At 44.3% G+C, this 18,768-nt stretch overlaps 1 protein-coding gene across 4 annotated transcripts in view; it reads right to left on the bottom strand.

Annotated features, from left to right (window-relative positions):
• Positions 1-18,768, bottom strand: part of EXOC2 (exocyst complex component 2) — a gene marked incomplete at its 3' end in the record, with an annotated part of 271,555 nt that overhangs the window by 178,949 nt on the left and 73,838 nt on the right. For all 4 annotated transcript variants that reach the window (XM_080658431.1, XM_080658434.1, XM_080658432.1 and 1 more), the window contains one exon: positions 315-441. In XM_080658431.1, coding sequence (XP_080514557.1) covers positions 315-441 — 127 coding nt within the window. The remainder of the gene's footprint in view (positions 1-314; positions 442-18,768) is intronic.

The raw sequence follows: 18,768 nt of genomic DNA, 5'->3' as shown, positions 1-18,768 counted from the left end.
CAAATCACTATGTTGTACACCTAAAACTAATATAATACTGTATGTCAACTATACTTCTACTTCTTAAAGTATTAGTGATTAAAAATAAGTATTAGTGATTAAAATATATTTTTCTTCTTCACAAAATGTAAATTCAAAAAAACTAAAGAAAGAACTCGTTGTGCCAAAAGTTTTAAATAATGGGAACATTAATTGGCAGCAAAGTTGACCAGGCTTCAGAAATAACCTGATGTTTCCAGAGTTTGACTAAGTATATAAAACTTCTTACCAACTGGAAAAAAAAAAAAAAAAACTGAAGGGAAAAGGGTACTCACTTTTCAATCTCAATGCCAAGTGGATTAGCAGGACGTAGGGTCAAGGGAGGAATTCCTTTATTCCTGTCAGTACGCATATCATAATAATTCATTTCATCAACCCACACAGCAGACTGGTCCAAAATACCTAGCAAAAAGAGGAGTACATCCTTAGTAAAATATAGACACCTCCAGGTACTTCCTAAGTTTTGCAAACTGCTTTAGTTTTTAAGGATCTAATGTAATTATTAAAGAGAATTGAGGACAAAGAGGCTCTAATTTTTTTTTTAATGTCTGGTGGTTTAATTAAAAACACTAAAGTCCAAAAAATAAAATATTAAAATATATTTTAAAAATGACAAAAACAACACCTCTTGGCAAATTATCTTATTGTACATTACTCAGTAGAGAAGACAAATTAATCCTCTGATAAAAAGTTCTGCTAAAATTAATGTATTTTACAAAAAAAAAATACAATTTGGTAAATTCTACAATATATACAACAATTCCTTACATAAAGAAACCACTCAAAACACCTTCCAAGGAATGCATACCTTGTGTAATGGAACTGACTCAGATTCAAAAACTATGACTGAGCAGTACTTGTGAAAAAAATATGACCCCTGAAAATAGTATTGTATCCTCTTTTGGATTGTCATTCATCTTGGCATATAACTTACCAGTTTACCACCTCAGGACCTGGACTACAAGAGAAAATGGGCAAAGTGCCAGTGAGCAGAGAGGAAGGGCTGGGGGCTGGGAAGGCTTCATTAATGAAGGATATTTGATCCCAGCCAACTTCTAGATGAATGACCCTTTGTGATCAACTAATTTTATCAGCACCCACATTTCTTCCACAATCCAACAGGAGACTCTGTGAGAGGTTATGCTCAAACCCAAATACTTCGAAGTTTAGTTAGATAATCCTTTATTGAGCCTACACTGTGCTAGGCTCTGACGGGAGAGAAATCAGAATAAAATTAGTACTTTCAATAAGTTTTCTTTGCTGTATAAACATCACATAAAATGATGCTGGATTCTGTCAAAATGTTTGAAGTTCCTCATTTAACATCACAGTTCTATTTTTAAAAATGTAATAAAAAATGAGTAAATAAAAACTGTGATATTATACATATACATACATATGTATGCATGTACATATATAAATTCCATTTTCAATTGCCCTTAAATTTCTTAAATTTCTATTTATAAAAAGTATCAAGGAATTTAAGGAAGATATTGCTGCAGAAAAACTCTATACCCTAAGATATAAAACAAAAACAATTTACAAAATTATTTATTACTAGAGGCCTGGTGCACGAAATTCATGCGGGGGGGGGGGGGAGGGGGAGTGTCCCTCAGCCCAGCCTGCACCCTCTCCAATCTGGGACCCCATGAGGGATGTCCAACTGCCCGTTTAGGCCCGATGCCGGTGAGATCGGGCCTAAATGGGCAGTCGGACATCCCTCTCACAATCCAGGACTGCTGGCTCCCAACAGCTCACCTGCCTGCCTGACTGATCACCCCCTAACCACTCCCCTACCAGCCTAATCAATGCTAACTGCTCCCCTGCCAGCCTGATTGCCCCTAACTGCCCTCCCCTGCAGGCCTGGTCACCCCTAACTGCCCTCCCCTGCAGGCCTGGTCACCCCAACTGTCCTCCCCTGCAGGCCTGGTCATCCCCAACTGTCCTCACCTGCAGGCCTGGTCCCCCCCAACATCCCTCCCCTGCAGGCCTGGTCCCCCCCAAACTGCCCTCCCCTGCACACCTGATCCCCCCCAACTGCCCTCCACTGCCGGCCCGGTCACTCCCAACTTCCCTCCTCTGCTGGCCTGGTCACCCCTAACTGCCTTCCCCTGCTGGCCTGATCGCCCACAACTGCCCTCCCTTGCAGGCCATGTTGTGGTGGCCTTCTTGTGTCTACATGGGGGCAGCCATCTTTAACCACATGGGGGCGGCCACCTTGTGTGGAGTGATGGTCAATTTGCATATTACTCTTTTATTAGATACAATTCTATACCAAAAGTACAGCCTAGGTTTAATTTAATTGCACCTCTGATATTCCTAAAATATATAAACACGAATAAGAATTCATGCACTGGTGGGGTCCCTCAGCCAGGCCTGCAGGGATCAGCCAAAACCAGCAGTCCTATGTCTCCTGAGGGATGCAGTAGTGCGTGAAGCGGCAGGCAGCCAGGGAAGAGCCTGAGCCAGGCTGAGTGCAGCGCCACTCCTGCTCATCCCAGCCCTGCTGTGCCTGCCGACTCCATTGCCCTGTAGGCTCGCTGAGGCTCCACTGCGGTTTCCGCACACCTGTCCTAGGGTGATACTGGCGTACCCGTGACCAAGAAGCGGCCACAGGCTCGCACCCAGTCAGTCTCAATCCTGTTCCGGATGGGGGAGGGGCATGCAAGGGGAGTGTCAGCGGGAGAGCAAGGTAGCGGCGCTCACCAGCCATGAACCCGGGGTCTGGTGCCCCATGGTCAGCGAAGCAGAGCTCCTGCTGTGGGAGCGCACTGCCCACCAGGGGGCAGCTCCTGCATTATGCGTTTATCTGCTGGTAGTCAGTGCGTGTTATAGCATGAGCTGAGCAGTAGCTTAGGCTTTTATCTATATACTAGAGGCCCGTTGCATGAAATTCATGCGTGGGGGGGTGTGTGTCCCTCAGCCCAGCCTGCACCCTCTCCAATGTGGGACCCCTCGAGGGATGTCCGCTGCCCGTTTAGGCCTGAACCAGGTATGATCGGGCCTAAACGAGCAGTTGGACATCCCTCTCACAATCCAGGACTGCTGGCTCCCAACTGCTTGACTGCCTGTCTTCCTGATTGCCCCTAACCACTTTTGCCTGCAAGCCTGATAACCCCCTAACCACTCCCCAGCCAGCCTGATTGATGCCTAACTGCTCCCTTGCCAGCCTGATTGCCCCTAACTGCCCTCCCCTGCAGGCCTGGTCAACCCTAACTGCCGTCCCCTGCAGGCCTGATCCCCCCCACAAACTGCTCTCCCCTGCAGGCCTGGGTCCCCCCAAACAGCCTTTACCTGCAGGCCCGGTCGCCCTCAACTTCCCTCCTCTGCCGGCCTGGTCACCCCTAACTGCCCTCCCCTGCAGGCTTGATTGCCCCCAACTGCCCTCCCTTGCAGGCCTGGTCCCTCCCAACTGCCCTCCCCTGCTGGCCTGATCACTCACAACTGCCCTCCCCTGCTGGCCTGATCCCTCCCAACTGCCCTCCCCTGCTGGGCATCCTATGGTGGCCATCTTGTGTCCACATGGGGGCAGCCATCTTTGAAAACATGGGGGCAACCATCTTGTGTGTTGGAGTGGTGGTCAATTTGCATATTACTCTTTTATTAGATAGGACAGTGGAGGGCAAACTCATTAGTCAACTGAGCCAAATATCAACAGTACAACGATTGAAATTCCTTTTGAGAATCAAATTTTTTAAACTTAAACTTCTTCTAATGCCACTTCTTCAAAATAGACTCACCCAGGCTGTAGTATTTTGTGGAAGAGCCACACTCAAAGGGCCAAAGAGCTGCATGTGGCTCGCGCGCCACAGTTTGCCGACCACAGAGATAGAATAGAGGCCTGCTGCACAGGTGGGGGCCAGCTGGTTTGCCCTGAAGGGTGTTCCGGATCAGGGTGGGGATTCCCTTGTGGCGTGGGGTGGCCTGGGCGAGGGGCCTGTGGTGATTTGCAGGCTGGCCATGGCCCCCGGCGACCCAAGTGGAGGCCCTGGTATCTGGGTTTTCTTTATCTTCTATAATTGAAACTTTGTAGCCTTCAGTGGAGGCCAGGGCAGGCCAGGAACTTGGCTTCCTACATTGCCAGGGAAACCCAAGCCTCCCATTCGCTCAGTGGCCACAGACATTTATGTTGGGATTTATTTATCTTCTATAATTGAAACTTTGTAGCCTTGAGTGGAGGCCTGGGCCGGCTAGGGTGTGCAGGAAACTTGGCTTCCTCCATTGCCAGGGAAACCCAAGCCTGCTCACTCTGTGACTGTAGCCATCTTGGTTGGGTTAATTTGCATACTTGCTCCTTATTGGCTGGTGGGCATGGCTTGTGGGTATAGTGGAGGTACGGTCAATTTGCATATTACTCTTCTATTAGATAGGACAAGTACTAGAGGCCTGAGGAATGAAATTGGTGCAAGACTAGGCCTTCCTTCCCCTGGCTGCCAGCACCAGTTTCCCTCTGGCACTCAGGACCCAGGCTTCCCTCTGGCCGCCAGCAGGCATCAGGGACCCGGGCTTCCCTCGCAGCCCTGGCTTTGTCTGGAAGGTTGTCCAGTCTAATTAGCATATTACACTTTTATTATCTATACTAATAAAGAGCTAATATGCTAACGGTCAATACGTCATAATGGGTAACGACCAGGTCATTAGCATATCAACTAGGGCTTTGCTCTGGGGACGGGGCGGAAGCGGGGAGGCACCTGGAGGAGGCAGGACCATCCCGTGTAGGGGAGGGCGGGGGTAAGAGCCCATAACGCTCCCCTCACCAATCCTTTGCCACCCACCACTCTAACTCTGAGTGCCCCACAGCCCACCTGCCAGGGGAAGGAGCACAGTGCAGCAGGCGGGACCAGCCCAAGGCCACTTGAGGGACCGAGGGTAGGGCTTGAAGCAGCCAGAGGCCAGAGGGTTTGGGGGCTGGGCCAGGCGCACTGGAGCTCTGTGTGGACAGCTTCGGGTGTTAAGGCAGGGTTGCAGGTGGGTGGGCAGCACTGAGCGATTTCGAATCGCGTGCTGGGCTCCTAGTTATAAAGGGCTAATATGCAAAGTGTCCCCTCAGGAGTTTGACCAGGAGACCGGAAGTTCAATCGCTCACTATGACATGCTCTGACTACCAGGGGGTGGCGCGGAACGAAGGAAGATCCTGGCTGGCAACCAGGAAAGGAAGGCCCCTGATGGCAGCCGGAAGGAAGGCCCCAGATAGCAGCCGGAAGGCCCCGATCAGCCCTGATCATCGGCCTGGCATAGGGACCCTACCTGAGCACAAATTTCATGCACAGGGCCTGTAGTTTATATAGATTAATTAAGTATTGACCAAGTGCAAGATATTATGGAACCAAAAAATGAATAAGACATTATTATTTTAAGAGAGTGGATGGCAATGTTCAGCAATAGCTATGAGAAAAATAAAAAGTTTTAGTTAGCAGCATGGCAGTCAATACATGACCTTCAGGTCTCTCCCCTTAAAATTACAAGTTTGACAGCTATAATTTAACAAAGGATTGATTCCCTGGTAACACAGAAACACATTGTGCATTGAGACATCTAAAGGAGTGTGCATCTCAGTTAACAATGGAGACAGGAGGGGGAGGGGACAAGACAGAGACGAAAGTTCTGGGCACAACTTGTGGAGGCTTCTTAACAGTGAAGGGGTGAAGTGCAATCACCACTGGACAAAAAGGAAGGGCAGACACAGCAATGGGGCCTCAGTAGGTGACAGAAATTGAGGCTGGGCCCAGAGTCAGGGGCAGAGAAATTGTGCAAAAAGTCAAAGAACTCCACAGCCAGCCAGCACCAGACAAAGGATTTCTCATATGTGGGAACCTGCCCACCCGTATGGCCTGACAGGTAGAAAATCCTCACTTGGAAAATCTTTAAAGGGCTGAAAAAACTTCCAGCTTAAGTCATCTGTACTCACTGTAGCTAAAGACACAAGGAAGAGCAGAACCTTGGACTGATGAAACCACTTCCCCACCAAACCCTCTTCCACTCATCTCTACACAACTAGGTAGAGGCAGCTGGATCCACTCAGAACAGCTTGACTGGCAGCTTCTGGCTACCTGAATGCAGCACTGAGAACATTCAGAAGACCCACAGCCCACCACTCTGAATCCATGGGAGTGATGCCCCAAGACTCAGGTTGGGCAAGGGTACCCACCTCCTCAGGAAATACCAGGAATATTCCACAGCCCAGGCTATACTGCTGCACAAAAATCCTAGAAGCCCCAGCAGTGAAGAGAAAATAAAAACTTGTGCTTTAGCACCACCTACTGTAAAACAAAAGAAAAAAAATCTACTTATCAACACTGAACACTGAAATGTCAAATACATTTTTAAAAAGTTTTCATTCCCACAAATGCACAGACAGAGAAATAATCCATCAAGTACAATGAACAACCAAGATAACAAGGGAGGTCAGAAAGAAAATTTAAAAAATCTCCAGAAAATAAACTTACGACACGAAACACTTGTGATTTAAATAACAGAGAATTCAAGATTGCAGTTCTAAAAAAACTCAAGGATAAGAACACTTAGAAAAGCAATTCAGTGATCTCAGAAATAAAATCTATGAACAAAAAGAATACTTCACCAAAAAGACTGAAACTAAAAGAACAAAACATAAATTCTGCAGCTGAAGAAATCATAAAAACAAAGAATAATGAACTAGCAAGGTTAGGCAATAGAGCTGACCAGACAGAGGAGTGAATTACTGATATAGAAAACAGTAATCTAGAGACCCAGACAAGTGTGGAAAGACACACTTAACATTGAATTGAGGGGCCCTTTATTTCTTGTGGGAACTCATGTTGGTGAGCAGAAAGGGGGCTAGACAGTAGGTCCAGCAGGGAGATAAGTCCCTCCCTCTTTCCCGCTGGCAAAACAGCTACTTCTGACCAAAATTTCAGCAAGGGGGAACAGTCCGGGGAAGGAAATCTGTGCCCCTTCAGTTAACAGAGAGGAGATGCCAGCAAATTAGACAGAGCAGAGACATTAGAAAGAGAGGAAGTGCCCAGCACCCTGTCCTACAAGGTACTGGTACCACCTCTAACGTAAGTCCAGCCAAGACCAGGAAACCCCCACAGAGCCCAGCTCCCTGGGGGAAGGGAGTACAGCTCAGATCAGGGACAAATAAGGCATATGACCGGAGGCAGACCCAGCCTCCGGGCTAAGGAGTCACTGCCCACTGGACTACTAGGGGCTTAAAGCTTCAGACCTCAATCAGGTTGACCAGTTCTAGAAAGGGACAGTGACCTACACCACAGGGACCAGGTTAGACACACCAAGAGACCAGATTCAACATCACAGCAGTGTGTGAATATGTGTGGTTTTGTTTTTGGGTTTGTAAGTGGACTTTTTGTTTTTTGTTTGTTTTTCCCTTTTTTTACTTCTTCTTTTTTCTTGCATATCTCTAATTTCTCTCTTCCCTTTGATTCTATTATACTTTTGTCTATTCTTATTAACTAGAGGCCCGGTGGACAAAATTCGTGCATGGGGGTGTGTGTCCTACAGCCCATCCTGCACCTTCTCCAATCTGGGACCCCTCGAGGGATGTCCAACTTCCCGTTTAGGCCCCACCCACCTACCGGGACTGGGCCTAAACGGGCAATCGGACATCCCTCTCACAATCCAGGACTGCTGGATCCCAACTGCTCGCCTGCCTGCCTTCCTGATTGCCCCTAACCGCTTCTGCCTGCCAGCCTGATCACCCCCTAACCACTCCCCTGCCAGCCTGATTGATGCCTAACTGCTCCTCTGCCAGCCTGATTGCCCCTAACTGCCCTCCCCTGCTGGCCTGGTCACCCCCAACTGCCCTCCCCTACAGGCCTGGTCCCTCCCAACTGCCCTCCCCTGCTGGCCTGATCACCCATAACTGCCCTCCCTTGCATAACTGGTCCCTCCCAACTGCCTCCACGGCAGGCCATCTTGTGGCGGCCATCTTGTGTCCACATGGGGGCAGCCATCTTGTGTGTTGGAGTGACGGTCGATTTGCGTATTACTCTTTTATTACCAGTAGATAGGACAGAGGCCTGGTGCATGGGTAGGGGCCAGCTGGTTTGCCCTGAAGGGTTTCCTAGTCAGGGTAGGGGTTCCCTTGGGGTGTCGGGCAGCCTGGGTGAGGGCCTGTGGTGGTTTGCAGGCCGGCCACGCCCCCCGGCAACCCAAGCAGAAGCCCTGGTATCTGGGGTTTATTTATCTTCTACAATTGAAACTTTGTAGCCTTGAGCGGAGCCAAGCCTCCTGCTTGCTCCGTGTCTGCAGCTATTTTTGTTGGGATTTATTTATCTTCTATAATTCAAACTTTGTAGCCTTGAGTGGAGGCCAAGGCAGGCCAGGGCTGCGGAAGCTTGGCTTCGTCCATCGCCTGGGGCAACTCAAGCCTCCTGCTCTCTCCAACTCTGTGGCTGCTGCCATTTGTGTTGGGATTTATTTATCTTCTATAATTGAAACTTTATAGCCTTGAGTGGAGTCCACGGCAGGCCAGGGCAGTCAGAAAGCTTGGCTTCCTCCATTGCCAGGGAAACCCAAGCCTCCTGCTCTCTCCGTGGCCACAGCCATCTTGGTTGGGTTAATTTGCATACTAGCTCCTGATTGGCTGGTGGGCATGGCTTGTGGGTGTAGCGGACATGCGGTCAATTTGCATATTACTCTTTTATTAGATAGAATTTTTCTTATTTCATTTTTCTCTCTTTTCTCATTTTTTCCTGTTTTACTTTTTGGATCTATATCTTATATCCATTATCACTACATTTTAAATTCATTATTATTATTTCACTTATTTTCTGTTTCCATTCTGTTTTATCCTATAACTACTTCTTTAAGCTTTCTCCTTGCTTCCATATATCCATTTTTTTTTCGTCTTTCATCCTCTTTCTTTATATTCCCTCTAAATCTTTGGTCACATGTCTTTTAGTATTCTTTTTATTTTTTCTTTGCTTTGTTTTCTCCTTTTTCCTTTTTAGTCTTCCCTATTGTTGCTTTGAGTAATTTAATTTTTGTGGTACTTTTGATTTGTTCCTGTTGTGTCTTATTTTGTTCTGTTGGCACCTGTATAACAGCTGGGACAACAATGTTGGGGTTGAATCTCACTGGCAACAAGTCGGAGAGGAGATCCCTCCCACGAATGGGACATCAACAATCAAGTCCCAATTACAACAGGAGAGCCCAAATAATGCACACAAGGAGCATTCCTAGCATCCAGCTCAGATGAACAAAGAGATTATACCACTGGATCCCTCAAAACACATTCTACATTAAGGCTATCCCACAAACACTGGTTAGCATTAACAGTTCTATCTAATACATAGAAACAAATGCAAAAAGACAGCTAAAATGGGGATACAAAGAAGCAACACCCCAAATGAAGGAAATGAAGTAATTCCCAGAAAAAGAACTAAATGAGATGGAGGCAAGGTACCTATCAGACATAGAGTTCAAAGCAATGTTTATAAAAAAAATGCTTAAAGAATTTACTGCAAATTACAAAAGCATGAAAAGGGAAATACAGGCCATGAACAAGAACCAGACAGAAATCAAAAATGATACCAGGTGTACCACTTAATAAAGCGGATTTTTTTCAATAGATGAAGTTACACATATGTTGATATATAAGCAATTTGATATGTATGCTATTTTGTTGTATTGACAGCAAGCTTCAAAACTTCATATATCAAATTTTCTGAAGGTGTTAACATCATAGATACTTTTACACTTAAAAATGTCGAATTTCGTGCCAAAACAAAGAGTATCTGTGGGAAGTTTTAATTCATTATTTTGAAGAAAAGTGCTGCTGAAAGTTATAGTATACTTCGGGAAGCTTATGGTGAACATGCTCCATCTTGAGATACTTGTGAACGCTGGTTTAAATGCTTAAAAAGTGATGATTTCGATGTGAAAGCCAAAGAATGTCCAGGTCAACTGAAAAACTTTGTAGACCAATAATTATAAGCATTATTGGATGAAGATGCGTGTCAAACTCAAAAACAACTTGCAGAAAGTTTAAAACATTGCTCAGCAAACAATTTCTGATCATTTACAAGTAATGGGAAAGATTTTAAAGGAAGGAAAGTGGGTGCCACATCAACTGAACGAAAGACAAATGGAAACTGAAAAGTCATCAGTAAAATGTTGCTTCAATGGCACGAAAGTCTTTTTTGCATCGAATTGTGACTGGTGATGAAAAGTGGACTTATGAGAATCCCAAATGCACAAAATCTTGGGTTGATCCAGGTCAACCATCAACATTGACTGCAAGGCCAAATCGCTTTGGAAAGAAGACAATGCTCTGCGTTTGGTGGAATCAGGAAGGTGTGGTGTATTATGAGCTTCTAAAACCAGGTGAAACCATTAATACTGATCGCTGCTGACAACAAATAATCAATTTGAACCACACTTTGATCGTGAAATGCCCAGAATGTGCCAGAAGACAAGGCAAAGTAATTTTGCTTCATGATGATGCACCATCACACACTTTAAAACCAGTTAAAGACACCTTAAAAGATCTTGCTGGGAAGTATTAACCCACCCGCTGTATTCACCAGACCTTGCTCCTTCACATTATCACTTCTTCTAATCGATGGCACACGCACTTTCTGAGCAGGACTTCAAAACATATGAAGAAGTGCAAAATTGGGTCTCTGAATGGTTTGCCTTAAAACAAGAAAAGTTCTATTGGGACGGTATCCACAAATTACCTAAACATGGGGGAAATGTGTAGCTAGCGATGGACATTACTTTAAATAAAGCACTTTTGATGTTTCTCTTGAAACTGTTGTGTTTTCTTTGATTACAAAATTTGCATTATTAACCAGTACACCTGGTATATCTGACAACAGAATACACTGTAAGAAATTAAAAGCAGACTGGATTAAGCAAATAAGTGAATCATCAATTTGAAAGACAAGGTAGAAATAAATACACAATTATCACACAAAATAGAAAAAAGAATTATAGAGCAGGAAGATAGCTTAAGGCAGTGGTTGGCAAACCGCGGCTCACGAGCCACATGCAGCTCGCGAGCCGCCGTTTGCCGCTCTGTTGACTAATGAGTTTGCCGACCACTGGTAGACTAAATGTTACCGTGTAGTTGGAAGCTGTGAGGATTAGGCAATTGTGGCATATTGTGCGCAAAGAGGTAAAGGGTAGTATGTGACAGTGGTTGGCAAACTCATTAGTCATCAGAGCGGCAAACCGCGGCTCGCAAGCCGCATGTGGCTCACGAACCGCGGTTTGCCAACCACTGGCTTAAGGGATCTCTGGGACAACATGGTATGTAACAACAACCGCATTATAGGAATACCAGAAGGAAAAGAAGAAGAGCAAGGTACAGAGAATGTGTAAAGAAATAATGAGAGAAAGCTTCCCCAGTCTGGTGAAGGAAAATGTCACAGGAGTTCAGGAGGCACAGAGTCCCAATTAAGATGAGCCCAAAGAGACCCACACCTAGACACATCATACTTAAAATGGCAAATGTTCAAGACAAAGAAAGAATCTTAAAGGCAGCAAGAGAGACAGAAAATTACCTACAAAGGCATTCCCATTAGAATGTCAGATGACTTCTCACCAGAAACACTTCAGGACAGAAGGGAGAGGCATGAAGTACTCAAAATAATGAAAAGCAAATGCCTAAATCCAAGATTACTGTATCCAGTAAGGCTATAATTTAAAATTGAAGGTGAAATAAAATGCTTTCCAGACAAAAATAGGTTGAAGGAGTATTACCATCAAGCCAACAATGCAAAAAATGTTAAAGGGGGGGAGGGAAGGAGGAGGAAGAGAAAAAGAAAGGTACATAAGCATCCTATCTAATAAAGAGGAAATATGCTAATTGACCATCACGCTCTCACAAAGATGTCGGCATCCACAGCCAATAAGGAGGGAATATGCTAATTGACTGCCACGCCCTCAAAGATGGTGGCGCCCACAGCCACAAGATGGCGGCACCCAGTCCCTCCAGCCCCACTGGGGCTGCAGGCATGTTGCACAACCGGGCCCGCCCCAGGCGGGTCTGGCCGCTCTGCGTACCTGCCTCCAGAGTCCCCCAGTCCCGTCAGCCCCCCAGCTGCCCAGGGATGGCCTGAGGCACAGGGAAGCCTCGGATGGCAGCTGCCCAGCCGATGCCCAAGAGGCAGGAAAGCCTCGCATGGCAGCTGCCCAGCCGACGCCCGAGGCACAGGCAAGTCTCGGATGGCGGCTGCCCAGTAGCCTAGGGCTGGCCCGAGGCACAAGCAAGCCTCAGATGGCGGCTGCCCAGCCGCCCAGGACCACCTGAGGCTCAGGTAACCAGGGCTGGCCGAGGCTTGTGGTGCCGGCAGTGGCAACATCAGAGGTTTGATGGGGGCATCGCCTTGCCCTGATCACCTGGTCGCCTCCCGCCCCTGAGGGCTTCGGACTGTGAGAGTGGGCAGGCCAGGCTGAGGGACCCCCACTCCAGTGCATGAATTTTCATGCACCAGGCCTCTAGTAAAGAAAATAAAAATGGTAAAAAATAGCTATCAATAATAACCTTAAATGAAAATGAATTAAATGCTCTAGTCATTTACTATACTACCCAAAGTAATCGACAGATTCAACGCAATCCCTATTAAAATACCAATGGCATACTTCACAGAGCTAAAACAAACACTCCAAAAATGGATATGGAACCATAAAAGACTCTGAATAGCTACAGCAATCTTGAGAAAGAAGAACAAAGTAGAAGGAATCACAATACTGGATATCAAACTATTCTAACAAAGCCATTGTAGCCAAAACAGCCTAGTACTAACACAACAACAGGCAGATAGGCTAATGGATCAGAACAGAAACCCCAGAAAATGACCCACACCATTATGGTCAATTAATATTTGACAAAGGAGGCAAGAACATACAATGGAGTAAAGACAGTCTCTTCAACAAATGGTGCTGGGAAAACTAGAAAGACACACGTAAAAAGATAAAACTAAACCAACTTACATCATACACAAGAATAAACTAAAGGTGGATGAAAGACTTAAATGTAAGGCATGAAACCATAAGAATCTCAGAGGAGAACATAGGTAGTAAAATATCAGACATCTCAAGTAGCAGTATGTCTATGGATACATTTCCTAGGACAAAGAAATGAGAAGAAAATAAACAAATGGATCTACGTAAAAATAAAAAGCTTCTGCACAGCAAAAGAAACCACCATCAGAATGAAAAGGAAATCCACTGAATGGGAGAACATATTTGCCAATGATACATCTGGTAAGGGGTTAGTATCCAAAATATATAAAACATTCATACAACTCAACAAAAGGAAGACAAACAATCCAATTTAAAAATGGGCAGTAGACCTGAATAAACATCTCTCCAAAGAGGACATACAAATGGCCAAGAGACATATGAAAAAATGCTCAAAGTCACTGATCATCAGAGAAATGCAAATTAAAGGCACAATGAGACATCAACTCACACCTGTCAGAATGGCTGTCATAAAAAAATCAACAAACAACAAGTGCTGGCAAGGATGTGGAGAAAAGGGAACACTAGTTCACTGATGATGAGAATGCATATTGGTGTAGCCACTATGGAAAACAGTATGCAGTTCCCTCAAAAAATTAAAATCAGAACTTCGCTTTGACCCAGCGATCCAAATTCTTGGAATATATTTTAAACCCCAAAACACCAATCAGAAAGAATATATATACCCTTAAGTTCATAGCAGCATGATTTACAATAGCTAAGATTTGGAAACAGCCCAAGTGCCCATCAGTGGATGAGTAGATAAAAACTCCATGGGACATTTACACAATAATGGAATACTATGGAGCTATACAAAAATGGAATACTATGCAGCTGTACAAAAAAAGGGATCTCTTACCCTTTGGGCTAGCATGGATGGACCTGAAAAAATATTATGCTAAGTGAAATAAACCAATCTGAGAAACACAAGTATAACATGATCTCACTTATTTGTGCAATCTAACAGAATGAACTGAGCAACAAAATAAGACCGGAAGCATGGAGGCATGGATCAGACTGACATACCTTGATGTGGGGATGGGGAGATGAGAAGAGATAAACCAAAGAACTTAAATACTTATATGCATATCCCATGGACACAGGCAACAGGGTAGTGAAGACCAGGGGAGATGGGAAGGGGCTGGGAGGAGGGGGGTAAGGGGGGAAAAAGTAACGTATCTATAATACTATCACCAATAAAAATATATTAATGTGTGTATGTGTGTGTGTGTGTGTACACACACACATATGTATGTATATGTATATATTCTAAAAAACATGAAGAACTGAAAAATCTAAATAATCAACAGTAAAGAAATTTCAAGTCATTAAAAACCTCCCAAAAAGTAATAGTCCAAGACAAGATGGATTCAGTGAATTCTACAAAACATTCAAAGAAAATATAATACCTATCCCTTTCACTCTTCCAAAATATTTAAAAATAAAGAGGCAAAAATTCCTAACTCATTTTACGAGGCCAACATTACCCTGATACCAAAAGCAGGTAAGGAAAACATACACACACTCAAATTATAGGCCAATATCTCTAAGGAATATAGATGCAAAAATCCTAAACAATTAACTAGCAAACTTAATACTACAATACATTGAAAATATATCACAATCAATTGGGGTTCAGTCCAGGGGTGCAAAGATGGTTCAATATATACAAATTGATGAATGTGATATGCCACATTAACAAAATAAGCAATAACTATCATAGAATCATACTAAAAAATACAGAAAAGCATTTGACAAGATACAACATTCATTTATGATTAATAAAACTCAACAAAATGTGTATAGAAGAAATTATTTAAACATAATGAAGACTGTATATGATAAACCCTCAGTTAATATACTCAATGGTAAAAAACTGAAAGCTTTTTCCTCTAAGATCAGGAACAATACAAGGATGTCCACTTTCACCAAATAATACTGGTTGTACCTAGCCATATCAATCCAGTAAGAGAAAGAAATAAAAGGCATCCAAACTGGGAAGGAAGAAGGAAAATAGTCCTTTTTTACAAAGGACATAATCCTATCTAATAAAGAGGGAATATGCTAATTGACCATCTTGCCCTCACAAAGATGGAAGCACCCATAGCCAATAAGGAGGGAATATGCTAATTGACTGTCACGCCCTCAAAGATGGTGGTGCCCACAACCACAAGATGGCGGCGCCCAGTCCCCTCATCCCCGCCAAGGTGGCGCACACACGGCATGGCTGGGCCTGCCCCAAGGCGGGTCCAGCCACTCTGCGCACCTGCCTCCGGAGTCCCCCAGTCCCCTCAGCCCCCCAGCCACCCAGAGCTGGCCCAAGGGGCAGGCAAGTCTCGGATGGCGGCTGCACAGCTGCCCAGGGTAGCCTGAGGCTCAGGTAACTAGGGCCGGCCAAGGCTTGCACTGCCAGCAGTGGCAGCAGCAGAGGTGTGATGAGGGCATCGCCTTCCCGTGATCGCCCAGTCACCTCCCGCCCCTGAGGGCTCCCACACTGTGAGAGGGGGTAGGGCGGGCTGAGGGACACCCCTCCTGTGCATGAATTTTCATGCACTGGGCCTCTAGTTCTTTATAAACTATTAGAAACAATAAATGAGCACAATAGAGTTGCAGGACACAGAATCAGTGTAAAAATTAATTGCATTCCTATATACTAACAATTAAATTTCATGGGAAAGATGGAAATAATTCCATTTTGCAATTGCAACAAAAAGAATAAACTATTTAGGAATAAACTTAAAGGATATGAAGGACCTATACACTGAAAACTAATAGACACTGTTGAAATAAATTGAAGATAACACAAAAAAAATGGAAAGATATTCCATGTTCATGAATTAAAAGAATTAACATAGTTAAATGGGCATAATAACTAAAGCAATATACAAATCTAATGCAATCCCCATCAAAATCCCAATGGCAATATTCAAAGAAATAGAACCAAAAAAATCCCTAAATTTGTATAGAACCACAGAACACCCTGAAGAGCCAAAGCAATTCTGAGGAAAAAGAACAAAGCTTCAGGTATCACATTCCCTGATTTCAAGTGATACTACAAAGCTACAATAATCAAAACAGTATGGTATTTGCAAAACAAACGAACAAAATAAAACAAATACATGAATCAATGCAACAAAACTGAGAGTCCTGAAATAAACCCTTATGGATGGGCAACTAATTTACAACAAAGAAGCCATCCTATATAATAAAGAGGTAATATGCAAATTGACCATCACTCCAACACACAAGATGACTGCCCCCATGTGGACACAAGATGACTGCCACAAGATGGCCGGCAGAATAGGGCAGTTGTGCGCGATCAGGCCAGCAAGGAAGGGCAGTTTAGGGCAACCCAGCCTACAGAGGAGGGCAGTTGGGGGGAACCAGGTCTGCAGGGGAGAGCAGTTGGGGGGGACCAGGCCTGCAGGAGAGGGCAGTTGGGGGAACCAGGCCTGCAGGGGACGGCATTTGGGGGCTTCATCTCATTTGATCCTCACAGAAGTCCTGGAGTAGGTAGACTGGAGACTCGGTAGAACCCTATTTTCTTTTCACTAGCCAGGGAACAGAGATTTAGAAAGCTTAGAAACTTGTCCCCACTGAAAAGAAGTAAGAAATGGTGGACCTTGAAAATGACTTCAGGTTTTCTCACTGTGCAGAATATAGTCAAATACTGCTGCAGCTATATATTTTACACTTTGTTCTCTCTGCATGATCTATAATAATCATCTGTTTTATGTTGATGTTTACTGCTGTGTTGCTGACAATTAACTGAAAGACAAGTGGGGGTCCCTCACTGGGCTGGAAAAAGTTTAGTTACATCAGAAATCAGGTCTAATTCAGCAGGTTTATCTATATATATAAAGCTCTTGCTGGTGCCAACTGCACATGTGTGTTTCGATTTATCATTGTCGATCGTGAATTTGGTTGACACTTCAATTTCAGAGAAAGGGCTAATAGCGATATTAAAGTATTTCTTCTAATTAATTTCCTTTCAATGTACATGAATTTGTGCACCAGGTCGCTAGTTATCAATAAAACAAGAAATAACTAGTTATAGAGGTTGTAGAGAAAAGGGGACCCTCATACAGTGCTGGTAGAAATTATTTTTTTAACTAGGGGCCCGGTGCACGAAATTTGTGCATGGAGGGGGTGGGGTCCCTCAGTCCGACCTGCACCCTCTCCAATCTGGATCCCTCTCGCAATCTGGGACCGCTGGCTCCTAACCACTCACCTGCCTGGCTGCCTGATCGCCCCTAACTGCCTCTGCCTGCGTGCCTGATGCCTAACTGCTCTCTCCTCCTGTCCTGATCCCCCTAACTGCCTAACTGTTCTCCCATCCTGTCCTGATCCCCCTAACTGCTCTCCCCTCCTGACCTGATCCCCCTAACTGCCTAACTGTTCTCCCATCCTGTCCTGATCCCCCTAACTGCTCTCCCCTCCTGACCTGATCCCCCTAACTGCCTAACTACCACCTTCTCGCTTCTCCTGCGGCATCGGTCTTCTCCCTTCTGCCTTCTCCTGCGGTGCTGGCCTTCTCACCTTCTCCCTTCTCCCGTGGCACCGGCCTTCTCCCGTGGTGCCGGCCTTCTCCCACGGCGCTGGCCTTCTCCCTTCTGCCTTTTCCCATGGCACTGGCTTTCTCCCTTCTGCCTTTTCCCCTCTGCCTTCTCTCGTGGCCTCTGCAAAAGGGACCACGGCACTGGACCAGCCCTTGGCCCTTGCTGATGTGGCTTTGTGTGGAAGGACATCCTGAAGGACATCTGGAAGACGTCCAGTCTAATTAGCATATTACCCTTTTATTAGTATAGATTACTTAAGATTAAATTTATTGGAGTGACATTGATTGGTAAAATTATATAGGTTCAAGTGAATAAGTCTATGATAAATGAGTTACTTGTATATTGCATTGTGTGCTCACCACCTAAAGTAAAATCTTATTCCATCACCATATATTTTACCTCCCTTTATACCATTTACAGTCCCCCCAACCCCCATTTCCTCTGGTAACCACCATACTGTTGTCTTCGTCTATAAGTTTTGTTTGTTCATTTTTCCTTTTTGTTCATTTGCTGCTTTCAGTTTTATATACCACATATGCATGAAATCATATTGTTTTTTACTTTTTCTGCCTAATTTATTTCACTTAGCATGATTTTCTCAAGATCTATTCATGTTTTCACCACTATGAAAAACAGTATGACAGTTCCTCAAAAAATTAAGAATAGCTAGCATATGACCCAGCAATCTCTATTCTGGGTATCTACCCTAATAATTTGACAATATTTATGCATGAAGATATATGTACCCCTATGTTCATCATAGCATTATACTTGAAAACAACCTAAGTGTCCTTTGATGGATGAATGAATATAGATGTTGTGGTTTATACATACAATAGAATACTATTCACATTTAGGAGATAAAATAGAAAGCAACAAATGAACAAACAATAAAAACTAACTCATAGACACAAACAGTATGATGGTTACCTGAGGGGAAAGGGTATGAGAGGGAAGTTGAAGAGAGTAAAAGATAAAAGAGGTCACATATATGGTGACAAAATGAGAGTAGACTTCGGGTGGTGAGCACAGAGTGCAATATACACATGATGTACTATAGATATACACTTGAAAGTTATATAATGTAATTAACTAAAGCCACCCCAATATTTAATTTTTAAATGAAAAAATTTTTAATGTATTGAACACTTACTTTGTGTAACGGGGTTATGCTAAGCATTTGATGTGTATCTTTTAA

Source organism: Plecotus auritus (assembly GCF_963455305.1).
Source record: "Plecotus auritus genome assembly, chromosome: 2".
Classification (NCBI taxonomy): Eukaryota; Metazoa; Chordata; class Mammalia; order Chiroptera; family Vespertilionidae; genus Plecotus; species Plecotus auritus.
The sequence above is the reverse complement of the archived record's forward strand: the minus strand, read 5'-3'. Positions and strand labels throughout refer to the sequence as shown.